The sequence below is a fragment of the Danio aesculapii genome, chromosome 25 (assembly GCF_903798145.1).
Source record: "Danio aesculapii chromosome 25, fDanAes4.1, whole genome shotgun sequence".
Classification (NCBI taxonomy): Eukaryota; Metazoa; Chordata; class Actinopteri; order Cypriniformes; family Danionidae; genus Danio; species Danio aesculapii.
In genome coordinates this window covers 33,597,788-33,619,669 of record NC_079459.1, presented here as the reverse complement: position 1 = coordinate 33,619,669, position 21,882 = coordinate 33,597,788, and the positions used below count along the sequence as shown (strand labels likewise).

The 21,882-nt window shown below is 36.6% G+C and overlaps 2 protein-coding genes across 2 annotated transcripts in view; both read right to left on the bottom strand.

The window, feature by feature from the left end:
• Positions 1-271: 271 nt before the first annotated feature.
• On the bottom strand, positions 272-19,258 carry hbp1 (HMG-box transcription factor 1). The gene is made up of 11 exons (XM_056451961.1): positions 19,209-19,258; positions 17,751-17,931; positions 13,788-13,974; positions 12,215-12,338; positions 11,351-11,462; positions 9,592-9,707; positions 8,489-8,645; positions 8,256-8,400; positions 5,490-5,777; positions 3,996-4,137; positions 272-1,374 (listed from the first exon to the last, which is right to left on the bottom strand). Exons 1-11 carry the CDS (start codon positions 19,221-19,223, stop codon positions 1,357-1,359), a joined length of 1,485 nt encoding a protein of 494 aa, XP_056307936.1. The 5' UTR covers positions 19,224-19,258; the 3' UTR covers positions 272-1,356.
• A 590-nt stretch (positions 19,259-19,848) lies between these two features.
• LOC130219248 (cAMP-dependent protein kinase type II-beta regulatory subunit) overlaps positions 19,849-21,882 on the bottom strand; it is a 41,277-nt gene continuing 39,243 nt past the window's right edge. The window contains exon 11 of the mRNA XM_056451571.1: positions 19,849-21,882. This exon is cut by the window's right edge and continues 1,717 nt beyond it. The gene's annotated coding sequence lies outside the window, so the exon portion shown is untranslated.

Sequence of the window (21,882 nt, the reverse complement as noted above, 5' to 3'; positions counted from 1 at the left end):
ACTCAATCCAATAGAGCACTTTTGGGTTGTGGTGGAACGGGAGATTCACATTAGGGATCTGCAGCAACTGTGTGATGCTATCATGTCAATATGGAGCAAAATCTCTGAGGAATATTTCAGTACCTTGTTGAATCTATGCCACGAAGGACTAATGCAGTTCTGAAGGCAAAAGGGGGTGGCCGGTGAGTGTATATGTATGAAGTATATAGTATATAAATGAGAAACACAAACTTAAAGTGTAATAAAAAGGTAAAAAACAAGGGTGCTAATGTTTAGGGTAGCGAGTTTAACATTTTATTTATAATATGATACAAGAATAGTTTGTGCAAGAAATGGATGGGAACGTGGACCTGTACAATATTAACAAAACAAAAATTGTATTTGTAATGCAATCCAATGGCAAACACACAAAGCACAACACTCAGTTGCTCAGTTTGGCCATGATTGTGTCAAAGGATACATCAAGATCTATATATATTTTTACACAACATTTCAGCTTGTATACATTTATTGGTTGTATAAGGTTATATATGAATATAAAGTGCAAAAACAAGAACACTTACAGTGAAGGCATGGCCCTGAAGTGCTGTATGTGACAATATGCGTGTCGTTGTATTTGTGTGCATGTGTGTGAGACTATTCACCTATAATATGGCCGTATGGATAGACTATAACACACACACTTCTGCACACAGGTACGAAGACACACACACTGAATATGGCCTAGGCTGGACCGGTGTCGTATCAAGTTCAACCACTTTCCAGCACATATCGACGAATTCAACAATATTCGTCTGTTTGCAATACATCTGAGTCTGTGCAATAAGTTGAGTTATACAAATATAATTAATATGAACAGCTGAAGAAAACGAAAACAAAACATGCTGACGTCTAAATTTCCCCTTTTTACATTTAAAAATAGACATTATTTGTATTTATATATATATCGCTCCTTCGGCCTCAGTAAAATAGCACCACAGGGTTGCACCTTTCAAGCCTAGAAGTATAAAATTACCTGATAGAAGAACTGAGCGTTGTCTTGCTTTGGAAGAGTAAGGCATTTTTGTCATTTTCGAAAAGGATAAGAAAAATACACAAGCATTGTTAGTCGACGAGATTACATTTTCTTTTTTTAATATCGCATATAATTATACCACGATTTGCCTTTCATTCGTATATTTACTAAATGCATCTTCTGATGAAGACGTTTATTGTAATTATTACTTTGTTTGTTTGTTTGTTTTTCCGAAAGCAAGTGCGTGTAGCATCACAGTTGCGGTTTATCATTCCTTTAAGAGAATGTGTGTCGTGTCCGTCTCCTGCTGTCCAGTTCATGTCTCCGTGATCATCCTCAAGCTAGTTTTGCTGTGAGCCCTGGTGAAAGGGAGAGGAATATGTGTTAGTGATTCAATTTAATCTGATCTTAACATATGCATGAGCAAAATAACATCAGTACTTTCAAGAGTTCACACTTAGCTGATGATTCATCAAAAGCTTGTTTAGCATGCTGTCCCGGGAGAGAGCCCCGAGCTCAAGGGATCCTCGAGCCCGGGGCTTCCTCCCGTTTGTGGATCTCAGAACTCCCCCATCTGCAGTAGCTTAGGGAACACGTGAGTAAAAAAAGGGGGCTAGACAAATACTTGATTGTTATGCATGATGTATATATTTGGATGGTGGGAGGAAACCGGAGAACCCGGGGAAAACCCACGCGGACACGGGGAGAATATACGAACTCCTCACAGAAACACCTACCGACCTGGCAGGACCAGGGTTGGCAGTGTTCTTGCTGTGGGGCTAACAGTGCAAACCACTGGGCCTCCGTGCCGCCCGATCTATAGTGAAGGAGAATGGGGAGGAAGGGGGGTTTCTTCCAAACGAAGATACAGTGGACTGAAGACTGTGGTTATTTATAGTAGCTTATGGCTCATATGATTGGATGATAATGATTAGCTTAATAAGTGACCGGCTGTGATAAATCATAAGCACGTGATCCTCTCGAAATTAGTTTATGAATAAACCTCACTTAAAAGCCACATAAAAAAATCAAAAGTAAGCTGACTTCATTCGTTTTCCTTCGGCTTAGTCTCTTTATTCATCAGGGGTTGACACAGGGGTATGAACCGCCAACTTATCCAGCATATGTTTTACACAGCGGATGCCCTTCCAGCTGCAACCCAGTACTGGGAATCACCCATTCACTCTTGCCTGCACACACACTCATACACTACGTCCAATTTAGTTTATTAAATTCAACCAAATAGTGCATGTGTTTAGGCTCTGGGGGAGACCGGAGCACCCGGAAGAAAACCCACGCCAACACGGGGAGAACATGCAAACTCCACACAGAAATGCTAACTGACCCAGCTGGGACTCGAACTGAGCCACTGTGCCACCACTTTAAATTTCGTTATTTGAAATTAGTTTTCTTGCAGTTTTGTCATTTTAAAATTATAGGATAAAAACGTGAAATTCTGAAAAGTCTTAATTATGAAATATAAAACCTGCAAGTTAGAAAAAAGTGTGAATTAAAATTGATTTTTGAAAAAGACAGAATTCAAGATTTTGTTTAAAAAATTTTAATTGCAAAATTTAAACTAATTTTTCAAAAAAATTGTTAAAATGAGTAAAAAATAAATTAATGAAAATTGAGAAAGTCAGAATCCAATCAGTCAGAATTTTATAATTGGAATTACAAGATATAATCTCAAAATTGAAAAAAGTCAGAATTTAAAGATTTACAGGCAAAATTCCAAGATGAAAACTCACAATTAAAAAAAGACAGAATTAAAAATTTAAACAAACAAATTTAAGACATAAACTCAAAATAAAAAAATCTGAATTAAAAATGTAAACTCAAAATAAGAAGAAATCTGTCGGGCCAATAGGCTTGTGGTTAGTGCGTCGACACATGGCACCTAGGTGTTCACGGCGACCCGAGTTCGATTCCCAGCTCGAGGTCCTTTGCCAACCCTTCCCCTATCTCTGCTCCCCACACTTTCCTGTCTGTAAAATCTCCACTGTCCTATCACAATAAAGGTGAAAACCCCCCCAAAAAAATAATTATTAAAATAAAAATAAAAAAAATAAATAAGAAGAAATCTGAGATGATTTACTCAAAAAAAAAAAAGTCAGAATTTCAAGTCGCAAACTTTTTTACAAAGAATTCCAAGATGTAAACTCAGAACTCTAACGATGCGTTCACATCAGATGCATCAGACATGTTAAGTCAATGCAAAGATGAGAATAGAAATCCTGCGGTGCGATTCGTGTGAATGAGGCGGCATTCAGTGATTAGCTCGAATGAAGCGAGTTGAGCATTTTGCACGTTCCAGCAAATCACTTGAGTCTGAAAATCTGAACTTTAGCAGACATTCGCACCGCGTTAACTAATCATGAGCTTGCTCTTGTAGGGGAGTGATTATGACGTAACGCCTGTTGTTGGTTTCCCATGGGGAAATCCTCCTGCCGACACCGGACAACAGCTCATCAAACTGGGCTTGGCTCAGTACTGCTGAAAGCTTCCATCATCCAGGTATAGTTTCTGGAGGAGTTGATGAACGCACAGAGCTGGTGGGCCTCAGAAAGGATCTAGTGGACTCAGACACTGCACTGAAGGAATCTACGCTGTTTTTCAGCCTTCCCAAAGCACATAAAGCACAGCTACTATCTCAATAAAACCCATGTTAGTCATTTAGCAATGAAGCTAGAGTCACCAGGCAGACAGAAGCCCCGCCAATGACGCGAATCGGCATCTGTTGTGAAGTGAATTTCCCACGTGCCACGTCTGGTGTGAACACCAGATGCATAAATTATAATTGTACAGTGTAAACAAGCCTCTGTTTACTCCCCATCAGTCAGGATTTCAAGATGTAAAATCAGAATTAAAAAAGAAATCTGAATTCCAGGATGTAAACTCAGAATACTAAGAGAAAGTAAATCATGATTGTACGATGTAAACAAGCTTCTGTTTACAGTATTATTTTAAAACTGCTAACCGAATTTGTCCTCTTGCGTTTCCAGCAGTCTGGGTTGAGGCGCTTTTGCTCCTCGGCCAGAGCTTTCGCTTCCATGGTGTACATCCTCCTCTCCTCGTTTTTCATCTTCTTCCATTTATCGCCCAGAATCACGCTGATGGCTCTGAGTGAATAAGACACACAAATCTCTAAAACACTTCATTTTAAGAGGAAGACTGGAGAAAATTATACTATTTAAAGGTAACACCCAAAAATGACAATTCTGTCTTAATTTACTCACTCTCCACTTCATGTCGAACACAAAAGATATGTAATAAGATTTGTTTTTTACTTTACACGAATAAGAAGATATTTTGAAGAATGTTCAAAATCGATAGCCATTAGTTTTCGTACACTCAAAAATGCTGTTTGTTCAAAGTAACTTATTTAAAATGAGCTGAACCAACACAATACTTGAGTTTTTTGGGGACAACCTAAATGTTTTATGTTCAATCCACTTAAATTTATAAAAACTATTAAATTAACTTAATTTCTTTATGTTGTCCCAACACAAATCGATTGTGTTAAACCCAGCATTTTTTTTGTGCAATTAATTTTTTTCCTACTATAAATGTTAATGGCTACCATGAAAATATCATCTTTCATGTTTAATAGAATAAATACTCAAAGATTTATAATCACATGAGGGTGAGTAAGTTGACAGAATTTAATATTTGGGGTGTACTGTCCCTTTAGGAAATACTTTAGAAAATATCTGACTTTCTTCCCGTAATATTTATTTTTTAAAAGTCAATGGCTAACATTCTTCAAAACATCTTCGTTCAACAGAAAAAAGAAAATGATGAAGGTTTGGAATCATGAGGGTGAGTAAATTGACAGAATTTCAATTTTGGGTGTACTGTCCCTTTAAGAAGTGCTTTAGAAAATACGTGACTTGAATTTTTTTTTCATAATATTTATTTTTTAAATGCCAATGGCTTACATTCTTCAAAATAGCTTCTTTCGTGTTCAACAGAATAAAGAAACTGTCCAAGATTTATAATCACATGAGGGTGAGTAAATTGACAGAATTTCAATTTTTGGGTGTACTGTCCCTTTAAGAAGTGCTTTAGAAAATATGTGACCTGAAATTTTTTTTTATAATATTTATTTTTTAAATGTCAGTGGCTTACATTCTTCAAATTATCTTCTTTCGTGTTCAACAGAATAAAGAAACTCTCCAAGATTTATAATCACATGAGGGTGAGTAAAATGACAGAATTTAAATTTTTGGATACACTGTCCGTTTAAGAAGTACTTTAGAAAAAAACTCGAATGTTTTTTTTCTATAATATTTATTTTTAGCATTCTTCAAAATATCTTCTTTCGTGTTCAACAGAATAAAGAAACTCTCAAAGATTTAGAATCACATGAAGGTAAGTTAGTTGACAATTTTGGGGTGTACTGTCTCTTTAAGAAATATGCATCTTGAACGTTTTTTATTCCTGGTCTGCGAAAATACGATTATCCACTCACCTGTTGTCTTTCCCGGGGTACATCTGTGTGTACTCCACCCTGTACTTCTTGGCAAAAAGCATGAAGGCGTTCATTGGCCGCTTGCACTTTGTGGGCGTGGCTCCAGAGCTCCCTGAGGCGTGGCTGCGCTGTGATTTGCTGCTGGAGGAGTGATGCGTGAAACCAAGCGCCTCCAGTTTGTCACAGTCGGGACTGATGGCGCCCCCGCTGGACTGAGAGGCGCGGCGCTGGCGGGCCATACTGCTCAGAACATACACGGCGGACGAGTCCAGAGGCGTGAAGTCGTAACTGTGTGTGAGTAGACAATTAATAAAACACTCTTGAGTTTAAGCAAATCAAAAAGGGATAACACTTTAAAATAATGGACCATTAGTTAATATATTTAATAACATTAACAAATACAGTACTGTATTTATTTGTCTTTGTTAATGTTATTTAAGTTAAATAGCAGTAGTTCATGTTTGTTCATATTATCTCCCATTGCATTAACTAAAGTTTACAAGCACAACTTTGGCTTTTAATAATGCATTAGTTAATGTTGATTAATAAATGCGTTACAAGAACATTCATACTTAATGTTAATTACTAATGGACCATTATTCTAAAGTGTTACCCAAGAAGACTAGGTGCAAAATGTACCCAAAAAGTCATATCAAATAAGATATATTTCTTTGCTTAAATCTAATTTTGATTAAAGGCTCGGATAGAAAGCTGGCCATCCTAACACACACATTAGATTAATCAAAACAGGCTCATTGTGAAAACGTACCCCCGTATATATTTCTGGAGAGCGCAAATTATGTAGCAAAAGGTATGTATGGCTTCATTTCGTCTTTAAAATGTACACAATGGGGTAGTATGACGTTGCTGATGGATTCTGTTCCATTTACCAGCTATCCGTTTACCTCTGTATGGACGGCTTTTCCGTCGCTACCAGTTTGTCCAGTGACTCGAGATTTGAGTCCAGTGAAGAACGGTTCCAGAAATCGGGTAAAACAAAAAAAAAGCCAAAAAATAAGTAAATTTTTTTTTTTACGTGATAAAAAAAAAATCAGGCAGCCTCGAGGGCTTTTCTTTTTCTGAATTGCTTTTTAAAACACTGTCGGTTGGATTAAGGGAAAGCGGTAGGTGGGTGGGTGGGTCAATCGGTGCTCTTGAAAGCACTATCGATTGGGTTTAGGGAAGGGGGTGGGTGGGGTAATCGGTCGGTCAGTCTGTCAGTCAGACGACAACGGCCTCTGGTGGATTTAAGCGAGAAGAGCAGGCAAGAGTGGCAGACTCGAAAGAAATTTGAGATCTGAAAAAACGTACACAGCAGCCCATCGTGGATTCGTGAAAACAAAAGCTGAAAAAAAAAACGTAGCTCCTAGGAAATATTTCACGCTCTCCAGACGTGTATACCGGGGTACGTATCCATAATGAGCCTGGGTTTATATTAATACACTGAAAACAAATGCATCTTTTTGTGAAATTAAAAGTCAACCTTTACGAAAATAGTGGTAAGTATTTTGAGAAAGTCAGAATTGGAAGATGTAAACTCAGAATTTGTATTAAAAAAAAATCTGAATTCAACTCAAAGTAAAAAAAATATCTGAATTGAGAGCTGCATTTCTCACTCCATTCATTCGCAAATTCAAATTTCAAGTTTAGTGAAATCTGACGTGCAAATTTGTATTAAATATAATAAAATAGGCTATAGATGGCAAAAATGCTTCCAAAAAGTCAAATCAAACAAAACAAATTTAGCTTAAATCATATTTTGAAAATGATAAATAACCCAAGTATCAGCAGAATGCAAAAAAAAACCTTTAAAGTAAAAAATATTCACATTAAATTCAAATATTATAATATCACTATAGCATGCTTTATTGCCTTTAATTTCTGATTTGGTATTTTTTTATTTATTCACCGTAATAAGAATATTTAGTGAAAATTATAGGAAAAAGGAACATTAGGAAATTATATTAAGAAAATATATTTACATATGTAACATAATTATAAAAAATAGGCTGTAAATGTAAGGTAAATACTGTATGACCTGGATAGTACTGAGTTTTAAAATGATCCTAAACTAAAACTGTTAGTAAAAACTATTACAGTATTTATTAGCATTTTGTGTCATCTGATTTTAATTTATTATTATTTCATTTTACTTTAGTGCTCTTGATCTTTTTGTCTTTTTTTTGCCTCAAACTCCTAATTTGCTCCCTCATTCATTCATTCATTTTCTTTTCGGCTTAGTCCCTTTATTAATCTGGGGTCGCCACAGCAGAATGAACTTATCCAGCATTTGTTTTACACAGCGGATGCCCTTCCAGCTGCAACCCATCACTGGGAAACACATACACACTTATTCACACACACATACACTACAGACAATTTTAGCATACCCAATTCACCTGTATCACATATCTTTGGACTGTGGGGGGGAAACCCACGCGAACGCAGGGTGAACATGCAAACTCCACACAGAAACGCCAATGGACCCAGCCGAGGCTCGAACTAGCCACCTTCTTGCTGTGAGGCGACATTACTACCTACTGCGCCCTATTAATAATAATTTGCTCCCTATTAATAGTTATTAAAGTAGTAGTTGGTATTGATTAGGGATGTAGAATAAGATCATGCAGAATATGTCCTTTATAAATACTAATATAAAGTCAACATCTTAATAATAGACTAAGTAAAAAGCCACTAGTTACTGTAATAGTTCAACTAAACTGTTAGCAACATTTTATTATTTTTCTAACAATAACTCCGCTTTACCTCTTGAAAGTATCAAAAACCACCGAGTCGTCACAGTTGATGGCGTCGCGGTGTCCTGGAGGCAAACACAAGTCTCCAACTTGCATGTCGTAACAGGGAATCCCGTGCCGAACAACGGTGAGGCTCGGATAGAAAGAAGACCAGCCTAACACACACAAACACTTTAGATGAATACTCTGGAAAACACATGCATCTTTAAACAATACAGAATAGACACAAACTCCTGCAGTTACCTTTATTTTTCACAAAAAAGGGATGGTCCAAACTGCACTCAGCGGTCAGAAGTCCTGCCTCAGGTGAACCGGGGTCAAAGGTTAACTTCAGGACAGACTGACCAAATGAGACGCTCTCCTCAAAGATGACCAGCTTTAGACCATCAGAGCCGTAGCTCTGCGGGACAGACAAACTTGAATTACTAACTAAGCTGCTTATAGGTTAATTAATTAAAGAGCAGGTGATATGGGCTTGTGGATTGTAACAAAGCTGTCCTTCGATGTAAACACTCTGCAAAGTTGTTCAACAAAAAAAAAAAGTGTATGATGAATAAAAATATCGTCTCTCAAAAGCAAGAGTCGACTCTGAATCGCCTTTAATGATTCATTATAGTTTTGAATCTTTTGTATGCATCAGCATGATCAAAGTAACAAATTTGCATAATCCCCGCCTCCCACAAAATACAAACAAACTTATTGGCTGTTTCATTTCTGATACGGAAATACCAGTTAAAACAGACTTGTCCGGCTGACCAATCAGAGCAGGGTTGACCCATGGAAGGGGGAGGGGTTTATAGACCTTAAAGAGATCACTCTTTTTTAAATCTTTTATATGCTCAACCCATTATGGTATATACCATTTTAGATGCCCAAACCATTACCATTTATTCAGTAATTACTCTCTCTCAGGTGGTTTTAAAACTTTGAGATTTTTATTGTTGAAAACAAATGAAGATATTTTGAAGAAAGCTGAAACCATTGACTTCCATATTTGTTTTCATATTATGCAAGTCCATTGTTACAGGTTTCCAACTCTTTTCAAAATATCTACTTTTGTGTTCAACAGAAAAAATCTTAAAGTTTTGAAAGCATTTAAGGGTGAGTAAATCATAACAGAATTTTAATTGTCGGGTGAACTATCTCTTTAAGCCCTGAATTGATTCAAACGAACCATATCGAGATAAGTGCAAATAATGATTCTGATATTAAACTTATATTTTGAGAAAATTCCAATTTTTTCGGATGTAAGATGCATTTAAACCGGTTGTAGGGGACTCCAACATACTACTATTACACTTTAAAATACTTCATAATCTGCTTTTTTAAGGAAGAGCTGTGCATACCTTCATTGGGTTGGACTGTGCTCCTCCTTCATCATCAGAGTCTTCATCAGACTCCAGCACATCCTCCGCCTCCTGCCACTCCACATTCGGGCCTTTGTGGAAGCGCAGACGTGTTCCTGGAAGAAAAAGGTGATTAAATATTAAAGTGTGAAAGCGTCTTTCCACCACAGGATACAAATGAGCCATAATTAAGGAATTTTTGTCTTTCATTAGACTGGCAATTTGTTTTCGTACGGTAATGTTTTTCAAGATAATTGCAATCTTTTTATTGTCAGAATTTAGACTCTTTTTTTTTTTTTTTACTTCATATTTAATATTCCCTTTTTTGGAATACTTATTTTCTCATTATTTTCTCTTATTTTGGAATTCTGTCTTTTTCCCTTGGAATTTTGGCTTTTCCATATTGAAATTCTGGCTTTTCCCATGTAATTCTGAGTTTACATCTCAGATTTCTGGCTTTTCGCTTGGAATTCTGGATTTAGATCTTGGAATTCTGGCCTTTTCCCTTGGAATTTTGGCTTTTCCATATTGAAATTCTGGTTTCTTCCTTGAAATGCTGGTTTACATATTGAAAGTCTGGCTTTCCCTTGGAATTATGGTTTACATATTAGAATTCTGGCTTTTTACTTTTGGAATTCTGCATTTACATCTTGGAATTCTGGTTTACATATTGAAATTCTGGATTTTTCCAATGGAATTCTGAGTTTACATTTTTATCTTTGCTTGGAGTTCTGGATTTACATCTTGGAATTCTGGTGTTCATATTGAAATTCTGGCTTTTCCCTAGGAATGCTGACTTTTCTCCTTGGAATTATGGTTTACATATTGGAATTCTGGTTTACATACTGAAACTCTGGCTTTTCCCTAGGAATTCTGCCTTTTCTCCTTGGAATTATGGATTACATATTAGAATTCTGGCTTTTTACTTTGGAATTCTGCATTTACATCTTGGAATTCTGGTTTAAATATTGAAATTCTGACTTTTCTCCTTGGAATTCTGACTTTTCTCCTTGACATTCTGGTTTATATATTAAAACTATGGCTTTTCCCTAGGACTTCTGCCTTTTCTCCTTGGAATCATGGTTTACATATTGGAATTCTGGCTTTTTACCTTGGAATTCTGCATTTACATCCTGGAATTCGGGCTTTTTTCCCAATGCAATTCCAGGGTTACATCTCAGAATTCTGGTTTACATCATAAAATTCTAGCTTTTTCTCTTTAAATTCTGAGTTTGCATTTTGAAATTGTAAGTTTGTAATTCTGGTTTGATTCTTTGGAATACTGACTTTACATTTTGGAATTCTCTCTTTTTTCCTTGAAATCAAATTAAAAAGTTAATTGTATCTTTTTCCACACAATAAATGATCTCAGTTTCCTAACAGTTATTAATTTATATATATCTAACTATTACAAAAATGTTTTGAATGATTAAAAAGTCCCGATGATCTTTATTGCTTTTTAAATATGTGTTGGCTCATAAAAGTTACACCAAACCTGAACTTTTGTTAGAATAAACCTTCATCGCATGCAAGTGAAAACAGACATGTTGTAGGCAGAGGGTGTGAGGAGCAGAATCTGCTCTGAGGATTCGCTGACCCTCCTGTGACCCACAGACACGCCTGTTTTCCCTTTCACTCTATCCCATCTGCATTCACAACAGCAGAAGGTGCTGTTCAACACACTTTTTCAAGTCATTCAGAAAAGCATTACGTCACAATATCCACACTTCTGTGATCCTTTATCTGCGTGCGTCTTTACCTTTTAGGAAACAGTGCCAGGCAGTGGAGGGCCAGGAATGAGACCATCCCAGATCATCATCATCAGACAGAGAGGACATACAGAAAACACCCGACTCTGACTCACTGCTGGCCTGTAAAACACACACAAAACATCTTATTTGGTCTTCAAATATCAGCTAGGGTCCATCATTAACAGTAAATAACATTACTGAGCCATGTGGCTGCTAATTTTATTAGGCAGCGCTACATAACGAATGCTTTCAGTGGAACTGTAAAAATGATGGCACCATATAGATATAATTTTACAGAGAGAAGTGCTGTTATTGTTAAATTAAACTCAAATATGATTAAAGGAATCCTTGTGCATCCTTTTGGGAATTTTTATTATTTTCATTTCAGCTTTTGGGATTATTTTGGCTTTTCACATATCTGATAATTAATATTTCAGCCTCTTTTACATTCATAAATCTATTATACACTATCTACAATATCAACATCTCTCAGAACAAAACTGCCTCCATTAAAACCCATTACAATTGAAATGGCATCCATTTCATTTCCAAAATATGGACTATTTTTAGAGACATTACACTGTGTAATATTTTGGTTATTTTTTGACATGTGGATCTTTTGTTGTGTTGTTTAATTCGTATGTATAAACTGAGAAATCTGTTAGTGTACAGTGTTTCTGATCATTGACATATCCAAAACTAATAATCTTAACACTATTTGTATCTTGATGTAGGTACATAGTAATTAAGGACACAATATGAAGTGGAACCCAATTTTGGCAACAAGAAAAATATAAATCTGGGCCTTCATAACTGCACACAACTCTCCTGAAACATCTCAACCCTTTTAAGAAATGACAGTATGTGTGTACCCGTGTGCGGCGGCGTTCTCTCATGTGGCTGCGGGCAGGACTGGGGGCGCTGCTGGAAGACAGAGGAGGCCTAGCATAGGAATGTAAACTGCTACTGCTGGAGAAGATGTGGACAGGAGAGGACCTGTAATGATGACAGTACATCGTCAGTACACTATTTATTTATTTTATTAGTGCTGGGCAAAAATGTATCGTGATTAATCGCATCCAAAATAAAAGTTTGTTTTGATAATTTAATTGCGTGTACTGTGTATATTTATTATGTATATGAATATATATGAATACATGCATGCATATTTTTGACAATATGTTTATTAGATATTTAGATATAAAATATGTGTATATGATACTAATTACATATACATTTAAATATCTTGGCATCACGGGGGCGCTGTGGGTAGCACAATTGCCTCACAGCAAGATGGTCGCTGGTTCAAGCCCCGGCTGGGTCAGTTTGCATTTCTGTGTGGAGTTTGTATGTTCTCCCCGTGTTGGCGTGGGTTTCCTCCGGGTGCTCCGGTTTCCCCCACAAGTCAAAAAATGTGGTATAGGTGGATTGGGTAAGCTAAATTGGCCATAGTGTATGTGTGTGAATGAGTGTGTATGGATGTTTACCAGTGATTGTTTGCAGCTAAAAGGGCATCCGCTGCGTAAAACATATGCTGGATAAGTTGGCGGTTCATTCCGCTGTGGCGACCCCAGATTAATAAAGGGACTAAGCTGAAAAGAAAATGAATGAATGAATTTAAATATCTATGTAACTAAATAGTTGTTTCTATGTATGTGTGTGTATCACATATACCTGATAAATATATAATACACACACACACATATACATACATACATACATACATATACATATATATAAATATTCATTCATTCATTCATTCATTTTCTTGTCGGCTTAGTCCCTTTATTAATCCGGGGTCGCCACAGTGGAATGAACCTCCAACTTTTCCAGCACACGTTTTTTACGCAGCGGATGTTCTACCAGCCGCAACCCACCTCTGGGAAACATGTATACACACTCATACACTACGGAGAATTTAGCCTACCCAATTCACCTGTACTGCATATCTTTGGACTGTGGGGGTAACCGGAGCACTCGGCGGAAACCCACGCAAACACGGGGAGAACATGCAAACTCCACGCAGAAATGCCACCTGACCCAGCTGAGGCTCAAACCAGTGACCTTCTTTCTGTGAGGCGATTGTGCTACAGCCATTTTGAACAGTCAAAGTTACAGTCAACTGTAATAAAACTGTTGAATTCAATACTGGTGATATTCAAATGCAGTTTCTGAAATATTGATCAAAAGTGCAGGATTTGTCAGTGTGATTGTGCAAGTTTTTAATTTAATATTTTTAATTTAAGATTTTCTCAGTTTTTTCGTTCTGTTTTTGCAAATTGAGTACAATCGTTGAAATTAAAACTATAAATGAATTTAATTTCAAATTTAATTCAAGCACCTTCAACGACCTGTGCTTGTTTTTAAGTACTTTCCAGGCCTTGAATCCGTACAGTATGTCGGAAATTCAAGTACTTTTAGTGTGCAGTTGTAGGCTATGCTGACCGAGTGTGAGGGGCGTTCTGAAGCAGGGGGCTTTGAGGGCTGGTGGCGATGTTGGCCAGTTCGGTCAGCCAGTTTGTATGCGAGTCGCTGCCGGGCCCTTCCTCATGATGAGACACACCCGGGGCCACCTGGAACACACCGGGGGTCGACTGGTCATCCTGCACCTCCTGCAGCTCAGGCAGGTCATCTGGGAGACAGAAGTAAGTTAGGGGTTGTTTACACATACAGTATAATGTGTTTTTCCTTTTCAATGTGCTACTTTTCTATTGTTTAATAATGTAAACACGTGCTTGATGGACATTTTTGACCATTATGAAGCACCGCACAAGAGATGCATTTAGATGCTGTTGGTAAAAGATAGTCAGAGTTCATTTTAAAGTACTACTCTCGCTATTAATAAACTATTAATTATGACTTTTGCTTCATTAACTCTTAATTTGCTGCTTATCAATAGTTATCAAGGTAGTCGTTGGGTTTAGGTATTGGTCGGATCAGGGATGTAGAATAAGATCATACTTTATCAGTAATTTCTTTCTAATAAACAGTTCATATCTTAATAATAGTCAGGTAATATGCCAGTAGTTAATGGTGAGAATTGTTACTTTAGTTTAAGTGTTACTGAAAATGCTGTTTAATTATATTCTTTCGCTGCAGCTTATTTCAGTTTAAAAACAAAACTAATTTGGGGTCCAACTTTATATTAAGGGGCCTTAATATGTACTAATATGTGCCTTTGGCTGTTAAGGCTGAACTACAATCACCGGCCGCCTTATTAGGTACACCTTACTAGTACCAGGTTGGACCTCCTTTTGCCTTCAGAACTGCTTTAATCCTTCGTGGCATATATTCAACAAGATACTGGAAATATTCCTCAGAGATTTTGCTCCATATTGACATGATAGCATCATGCAGTTGCTGCAGATTTGTTGGCGGCACATCCATGATGTGAATCTCCTGTTCCACCACATCCCAAAGGTGCTCTATTGGATTGAGACCTGGTGACTGTGGAGGCCATTTGAGAACAGTGAACTCATTGTCCTGTTCAAGAAACCAGTCTGAGATGATTCACGCTTTGACATGGTGCGTTATCCTGCTGGAAGTAGCCATCAGAAGATGGTACACTGTGGTCATAAAGGGATGGACATGGTCAGCAACAATACTCAGGTAGGCTGTGGTATTGGCACGAAGCTCAATTGGTACTAATGGGCCCAAAATGTGCCAAGAAAATATCCCCCACACCATTACACCACCACCAGTCTGAACCATTGATACAAGGCAGGATGGATCCATGCTTTAATGTTGCTGACGCTAAATTCTAACCCGACCATCTGAATGTCGCAGCAGAAATCCAGACTCATCAGACCAGGCAACGTTTTCCCAATCTTCTATTGTCCAGTTTTGGTGAGCCTGTGTGAATTATAGCCACCTTTCTTCCCCATTCTGATGCTCAGTTTAAACTGCAGCAGATTGTCTTGACCATGTCTACATGCCTAAAGGCGTTGAGTTGCTGCCATGTGATTGGCTGGTTAGAAACAAGCAGTTGGACAGGTGTACCTAATAAAGTGGCCGGGGAGTGTATGTGGTAGTTACCTGATCTCTAATCTGGTCAGGTGTATACATATTTAGACAGTTTTAATACCCCTTGCGTATAATAAAAAGGAGGATTTGTTGCTAATAGTGTCTTCTTGGTCTGAATAATCTACATTCAACATATTTTTTAACACAGCAGCAACTAGATTCAAACTCTCCCATCTTTTGGTGAAAATTCCCTCTTATATTAAAATGTGTCACCCATGTGATTCACATAGATCTGATGAGAAAGGTATTTTAATTGCAAATGATGATCTTTACAAAGGTAAATGAAGAACTGGTTATTTCAACAAGTATGGTGTTAATAAAGAGTCGTATTTTATGTATTTGAGGTGAAGCGAGAACGAGCAAACACTTTGTAGTTTATATTAGCATTGCTATATGATCAGCCAATATTGTCTTAAATAGCCTGAGGCCTGCACTTCATCTGTTATAGCATGAGATTTTGGACAGATGTATTCAATTTTTATTTTGAAAAATACAAAATAAAAGTGTCTCATGTGTAACCTAGACGGCAGCCTTTTTTTGTGTTTTTATACTGTTGTTCTGCCCTACATAAAACAGTTTTAGTACCTCTTACCTGTTAGAATTAGTTTTCAGGCAGATGCAAAAATACCCAGCAGGTTTTCTATAACCTATATATATATATATAAATATATAATATAAATATATATATATACTCTATATAAATCTCACCCTTTTGTTGATTTATTTGTATTAGATAACTTAAATTAAAGAATATTTTTCTTTATGTTTTCATTGCATTTACAAAAGTAATCTAAAAGTAATCAGATTACACCTAAAATGCACAATGTAATTACTATATTTCTTTTATGTACTTTGGAATCAGTTAAATGCTTCAATTTTTAAGTGGACAAATCTATATTAGATTACTTAATTGTAAAGAATATTTTATGCATGTTTTCATTGCATTTAAAAAGTAATCTACAAGTAATCAGATTACACATAAAATGTATAATGTAATTACATTTTTTTATCATGTAATTTGAAATCGGTAAGATACTTGCATTTTTAATTAGACTAATTTATTAGATTTTAAAGGATATATTAATGCATGTTTGTATTGCATTTACAAGTAATCTAAAAGTAATCAGATTACACACAATGCATATTGTTATTACATTTTCTACCATGTCATTTGGAATCAGTAACATGCTTCAATTTTTAAGGAGACTAACTTTACATTACATTTTTATTGATGTTTTCATAGCATTTACAAAAGTAATCTAAGAGTAATCTAAGAGTAATCAGATTACACCCTTTGAAATCAGTAACATACTTACATTTTAAGTATACTAATCTACATTAGATGATTAATTTTAAAGGATATTTTATGCATGTTTTAATTGTAATTACTAAAGTAATCTGAAAGTAATCCGATTACATCTCAAATGCACAATGTAATTACTACTTTTTTATGCAAATTGGAATCAGTGACATACTTAAATTCAAATTTAAGTTACTAGTCTATCATATATTCATTTTGAAGGGTATGATTATGCATATTTTCATTGCATTTACAAAAGTAATTAAAAGTAATCAGATTACACACAATGCATATTGTAATTACATTTTCTACCATGTCATTTGGAATCAGTAACATCCTTCAATTTTTAAGTAGACTAATCTGTATTAGATGACTTTACATTACATTTTTATTGATGTTTTCATAGCATTCATAGCACAAAAGTAATCTAAAAGTAATCAGATTACACCTAAAATGTAATTACTACGTTTTTCATTAGGCAATTTGAAATCCGTAACATGCTTACATTTTAAGTATACTAATCTACATTAGATGACTTAATTTTAAAGGATATTTTTATGCATGTTTTAATTGTAATTACAAAAGTAATCTGAAAGTAATCCGATTACATCTCAAATGCACATGTAATTACTATATTTTTCATGTCATTTGGAATCAGTAACATACATTTTTAAGTAGGATAATTTATTAGATGAATGTTAATTTTAAAGGACTTTTTATGCATGTTTTCATTGCATTTGCAAAAGTAATCTAAAAGTAATCAAATTAGACCAAAAATGCACATGTAATTACTATATTTTTCATGTCATTTGGAATTGGTAACAAGCTTCAATTTCTAAGTAAGCTAATCTATATTAGATGACTTAATTTTAAAGGATATTTTTATGCATGTTTTCATTGCATTTGCAAAAGTAATCTAAAAGTAATCGGATTACACCAATAATGCATTACGTAATTACTACATTTTTCATCATGTGATTTGGAATCAGTAACATGCTTTAATAACTAAGTAGATTCATCTGATTCCAAAGAAGTATTAGATCATTATTTTTATGTTTATCAGATGAAAGTGTATAGCTAATTACCATACTCCATGTGGCTCTCCTTAGCAGGGCAGCCGGGAGAGGAGGGCAGGTGCTCGTTGCACTTAAGCAGGTCAAAGGCCTCATCCATACCTGAGCTCTGAGCCTGGACTTCCTGAACTCTCTGAGGGACAGACTGACTTTTCACTTCCCACACCATATTATGACATGTCAGCTGGGCAGGCTGCAAAACACAAGAGACATTCAAAGTGAAAGCAAAACGGGTAGGTAGTTTCCAAAATGACTTTCATGCAGGTTTTTATTTTAGGTGGGTTTTGAATGAATGAATGAATGCATGCATGCAGGAGAGCAGAAGAAAAAAACTGGAACATCACAGCTTGTTCTGCAGGGTGTTGCGCAATATGTTCTCTACTGCTACTAGGTCACGTTGAGTGCTTGAAGAATCATGTAAGATTAACTGAGAGGCCATTAAAAGTCGTGAATCCTCAATTCGTCATGTTTGATAACGCGTTTTGTTTGTTGCGGGCACACTGCGTCTGATTTTGTAAAGCGCGGTCACGTGACCTACATTGCACGCAAGGCTTGTTTATAAACTTTTTCTGGACTTCGCGCATGCGCAGCGCAGCTCATTCATTCATAACTGCGTAACAACGGGAGATCAATAACAGCGATAGATTGAGCTAGAAAATGAATCATAAGTTTTGAGAATCACAGACTGAAGTCTTCCCATTCGATTCAGTCGAAAATATCTCCGTGTTTATGAATTGTAAGCTTTATTTCAGGACATTTTATTCACTCGACGGTTTCAGTTTTTCACACAAGAAGAAAATAAGATTTTTCTGCTTTCGCGAATAAACGCGGAACAAGATAGACTAAAGCGCGTGCGTGTTTTTGTTTATTATTGAGATATTAGCACAATCAGTGTCGCTTTTCCAGCACAACACGAGAACAATAACTTCAACACGGCTGTTACAGCAATACGAAGGTCTTTGTTTGAAAAAAAATCGGCCAAAATTACTTAACAACTGGATTATTACATAAAAGCATGGCTTATTTAAACTACCCAGCTGTCAGATTCAATCGATGTGATATAATGACATTAAACGCTTTAACTGAACTCTTATGTCCACGGTGCGAGCTGTAAACAAAAGAATGTCAACAAGTTGAGACATGGTACATCAAGTCCTTCCTTTTCCCCCAATGCAATGAATGGAGACCCTGTTTTCTTCGGGGCTTTATTGAGAAAAAAGACATTGGTTTAGTTTAATTGTTGTCTCTATGGAGAGGTACTGAATTACTAAACCACAAGCAAAACAACAAACGTCACAGAGAGAAAAAAACATCAAGAATAAAGTTGTCATTTGCTGTCGAAAAAATGAATGACAGTCTTTTTTCTCCCCGCGGTCGTAACCGTCGCCGTCTAAAATAGTCGCAGAAAATGAAGTTCATTGACTTTACTGTTTCATTTCGTGGTAATATTTCAACAACTTTTTTACTTACCAAACCTGTCGCCATTACCGAGTATCTCTGGCATTCTCAGCGAAGGCAGGACTGATTACTTTTAGATCTGGCCTCCCATTGGGCGAGAATCACGTCAGTCTGGTGAGCTCGACGCGCGATTGGATAGTCGCTGGAACATTGGGCTAGACATGGACGGTTTGTTATTGTGTTTGTGATTGGCCAGTTCTTCGTGCCCGTTACATCAGCGGCGATTTTCATTGGTCGACGCTCCATATTTTTTAAAGAAAAACCCTCCTTCTTTGTTAAATAGAGGACTTGGGCTATGCATTGTCTTGAGACCTTGTAAACAAACACCAAACAACATTCGTTGTTGTCTTTAGATAACATTACAGCTATATTTACATATTTAGCAAACCCTTTTAGCCAAAGGGACGTCCAAATGAGGAATACAACTTGTGATTCATCTTAAAAGAGTCAATTAATGATGCTTAGTAGAAATACAAAGCTTACGTAAAGTGAATGTCTGTATTCTCTTTAAAGGTACAATATTATTGGAACAAGTGACAATTATTGGAAAAATATTACATGTGAAAGTGTCTTTTAAAATGTTACTCACTTTTGTTGTTTGCATAGCAATGAAATGATCACATTTGTCAAATTTAGTCATTAAAAAACACGATTTAAATACAAAATTGTTCTTTATTTGAATGGAAAGTCAAATATAACTGACAGTATAATACTGGGCTCTCTTGCACCAAGAGACTTTAGACCTTTAATCCATTTTTCAGGACATAAAAAGCATTAGCGACTTTTCAATTTGGCGGCAGAAATTCACACAGAAATGAGTACTGATTGGCAATTAAAAGTCTTTTTTTCTCTCTCTCTCCCAGTGAAACAGGGTAGAAATGGTGTAAAGTTACACTTACACACAGATATGGTTCAGGGATTCACTACAGGTTAGTTTATCGACAGATAAACCAGCGGGATCTACACGGTGACAATGGCTAAGCTGTTCATATTAGAGGTAGACAGTAATGATTTATCTTCAGCGGTGTTTTAGGAAGAAATGGATACTACTTATGATTCTTTCTGTCAAGCAAAAAGATCCAATCAACAAGGACAAACTTTTCACACACCAAGAGAAAAAACTGTCCAAATACTGCAGAAATTAGGAATAAAGCAAGTGCTCTGAAGAACTTTATCAAAATGCAGAAAGCTTCCGATAATAAACTGAAGATTAAAAGAAACCAACTCAATATATATATATATATATATACACACAGGAATTAAGAGGAACCATTCAGACATTTTCAGATAAAGCACACATCCTTGCTAACCCTTTAAGCATCTATAAAAGAAAGTCTGTTTGTGCATGTTGAATATATCTTAATTCAACGTGAAATACTTTTGTTTTAATAAAAGCACTGAAGATGTGAACAAATCATAAAAATGTGCTACACCATTTCAAAAGTAAAGATACACAATGGCTATGTTTACTATTCATGTGGGACAGAAGTGAGGAGCTTCTCTAAAAGACTAAAAACGCATGAATGAGGCTTTTTTTTTTTTCATTACAATGGCATCAAAGTGTAATGATATTCAAACTTTCTTCACATAATTGAGTCTCTGTGTCTTTTCTCTAATTGTATTCCTCGCAGTTACCTAATGGAAGTTTAATGAAGTGTTAAGGCCCGTGCACACGGAGACATTTTTTCTCGCGTTTTCCGTCGACGTTTAAAGCCTCGTGACTAAATAAAGGGCTTCAATGTGATTGTGCACACCAACGTGCAAAACGGCAGGCGTAAAAGCCTCATTTTTAAAATTAAAATAAAAAACGCCTCATGCACGTTTTTTTGTTTTGACACGCCCTTCTCAAAAACTTCTCCACCAATCAGATTGTCACTTTTGTTCACGTGGACGGAGCTGCTGAAGTTACAGTTAACAGCACTTGGAGGCGCTCAAGCGCAAAACTGTCAATGCGAGCGCACATTGAAAAAGATGCCCATGAGCGATATGAACGCTTATTGCACTGGTGAACAATCATCATTTCTTCATCGCTATAGCTGGAGCTGCTACTTGAACCATCCATAACAACAAGCGTGTCAACTTTCTCTCTTCTTCTGTGTTACAAGCGGGTGTCAGAACGAGCTCGACGCCAGAGAAAATCGCTTGTGTTTGAATCTGGAAAAGCGTATTGAAAAACACTGGCGATAAACGAAAAGCGTCCCGATGTGTACGAGCCTTTAAAGTCAAAATGAAACCACGCACAAGCAATTTTCTCCTGATACTGAAGTATTTATGTGTTTTATTATATAAGTAAATAATCGGCGGGGTCTGATTTTAACCACAGGAATTGATTGGATAATGAATCATCATCTGACTCCTATACAAAGAATCGCCGGTTCAATCCCAGGTCAGAGCGGGGTGCAGTAGGACTGGTGGGTTACATGTGGGGGCTCGTCCGGGATGGGAGTGAGGTTTAGATGTGTGAGTGTAACGGAGACCAGCTAGTGAAGTGCTATGCAGGTAAACCTCACTCCTCTGACCCCTACATGGTGCTCTAGCGAAAGACGCTAGAGGCCATGGCCTTTAAGCCTCCTTGTTAGAGCAACCAATTCCCATACAAAGAATTGCCGGTTCGATCCCAGCTCAGCGTGGGTTGGGTGCAGTAGGATCGATGGGTTACGCGGGGGGCATCGTCTGAGATGGGAGT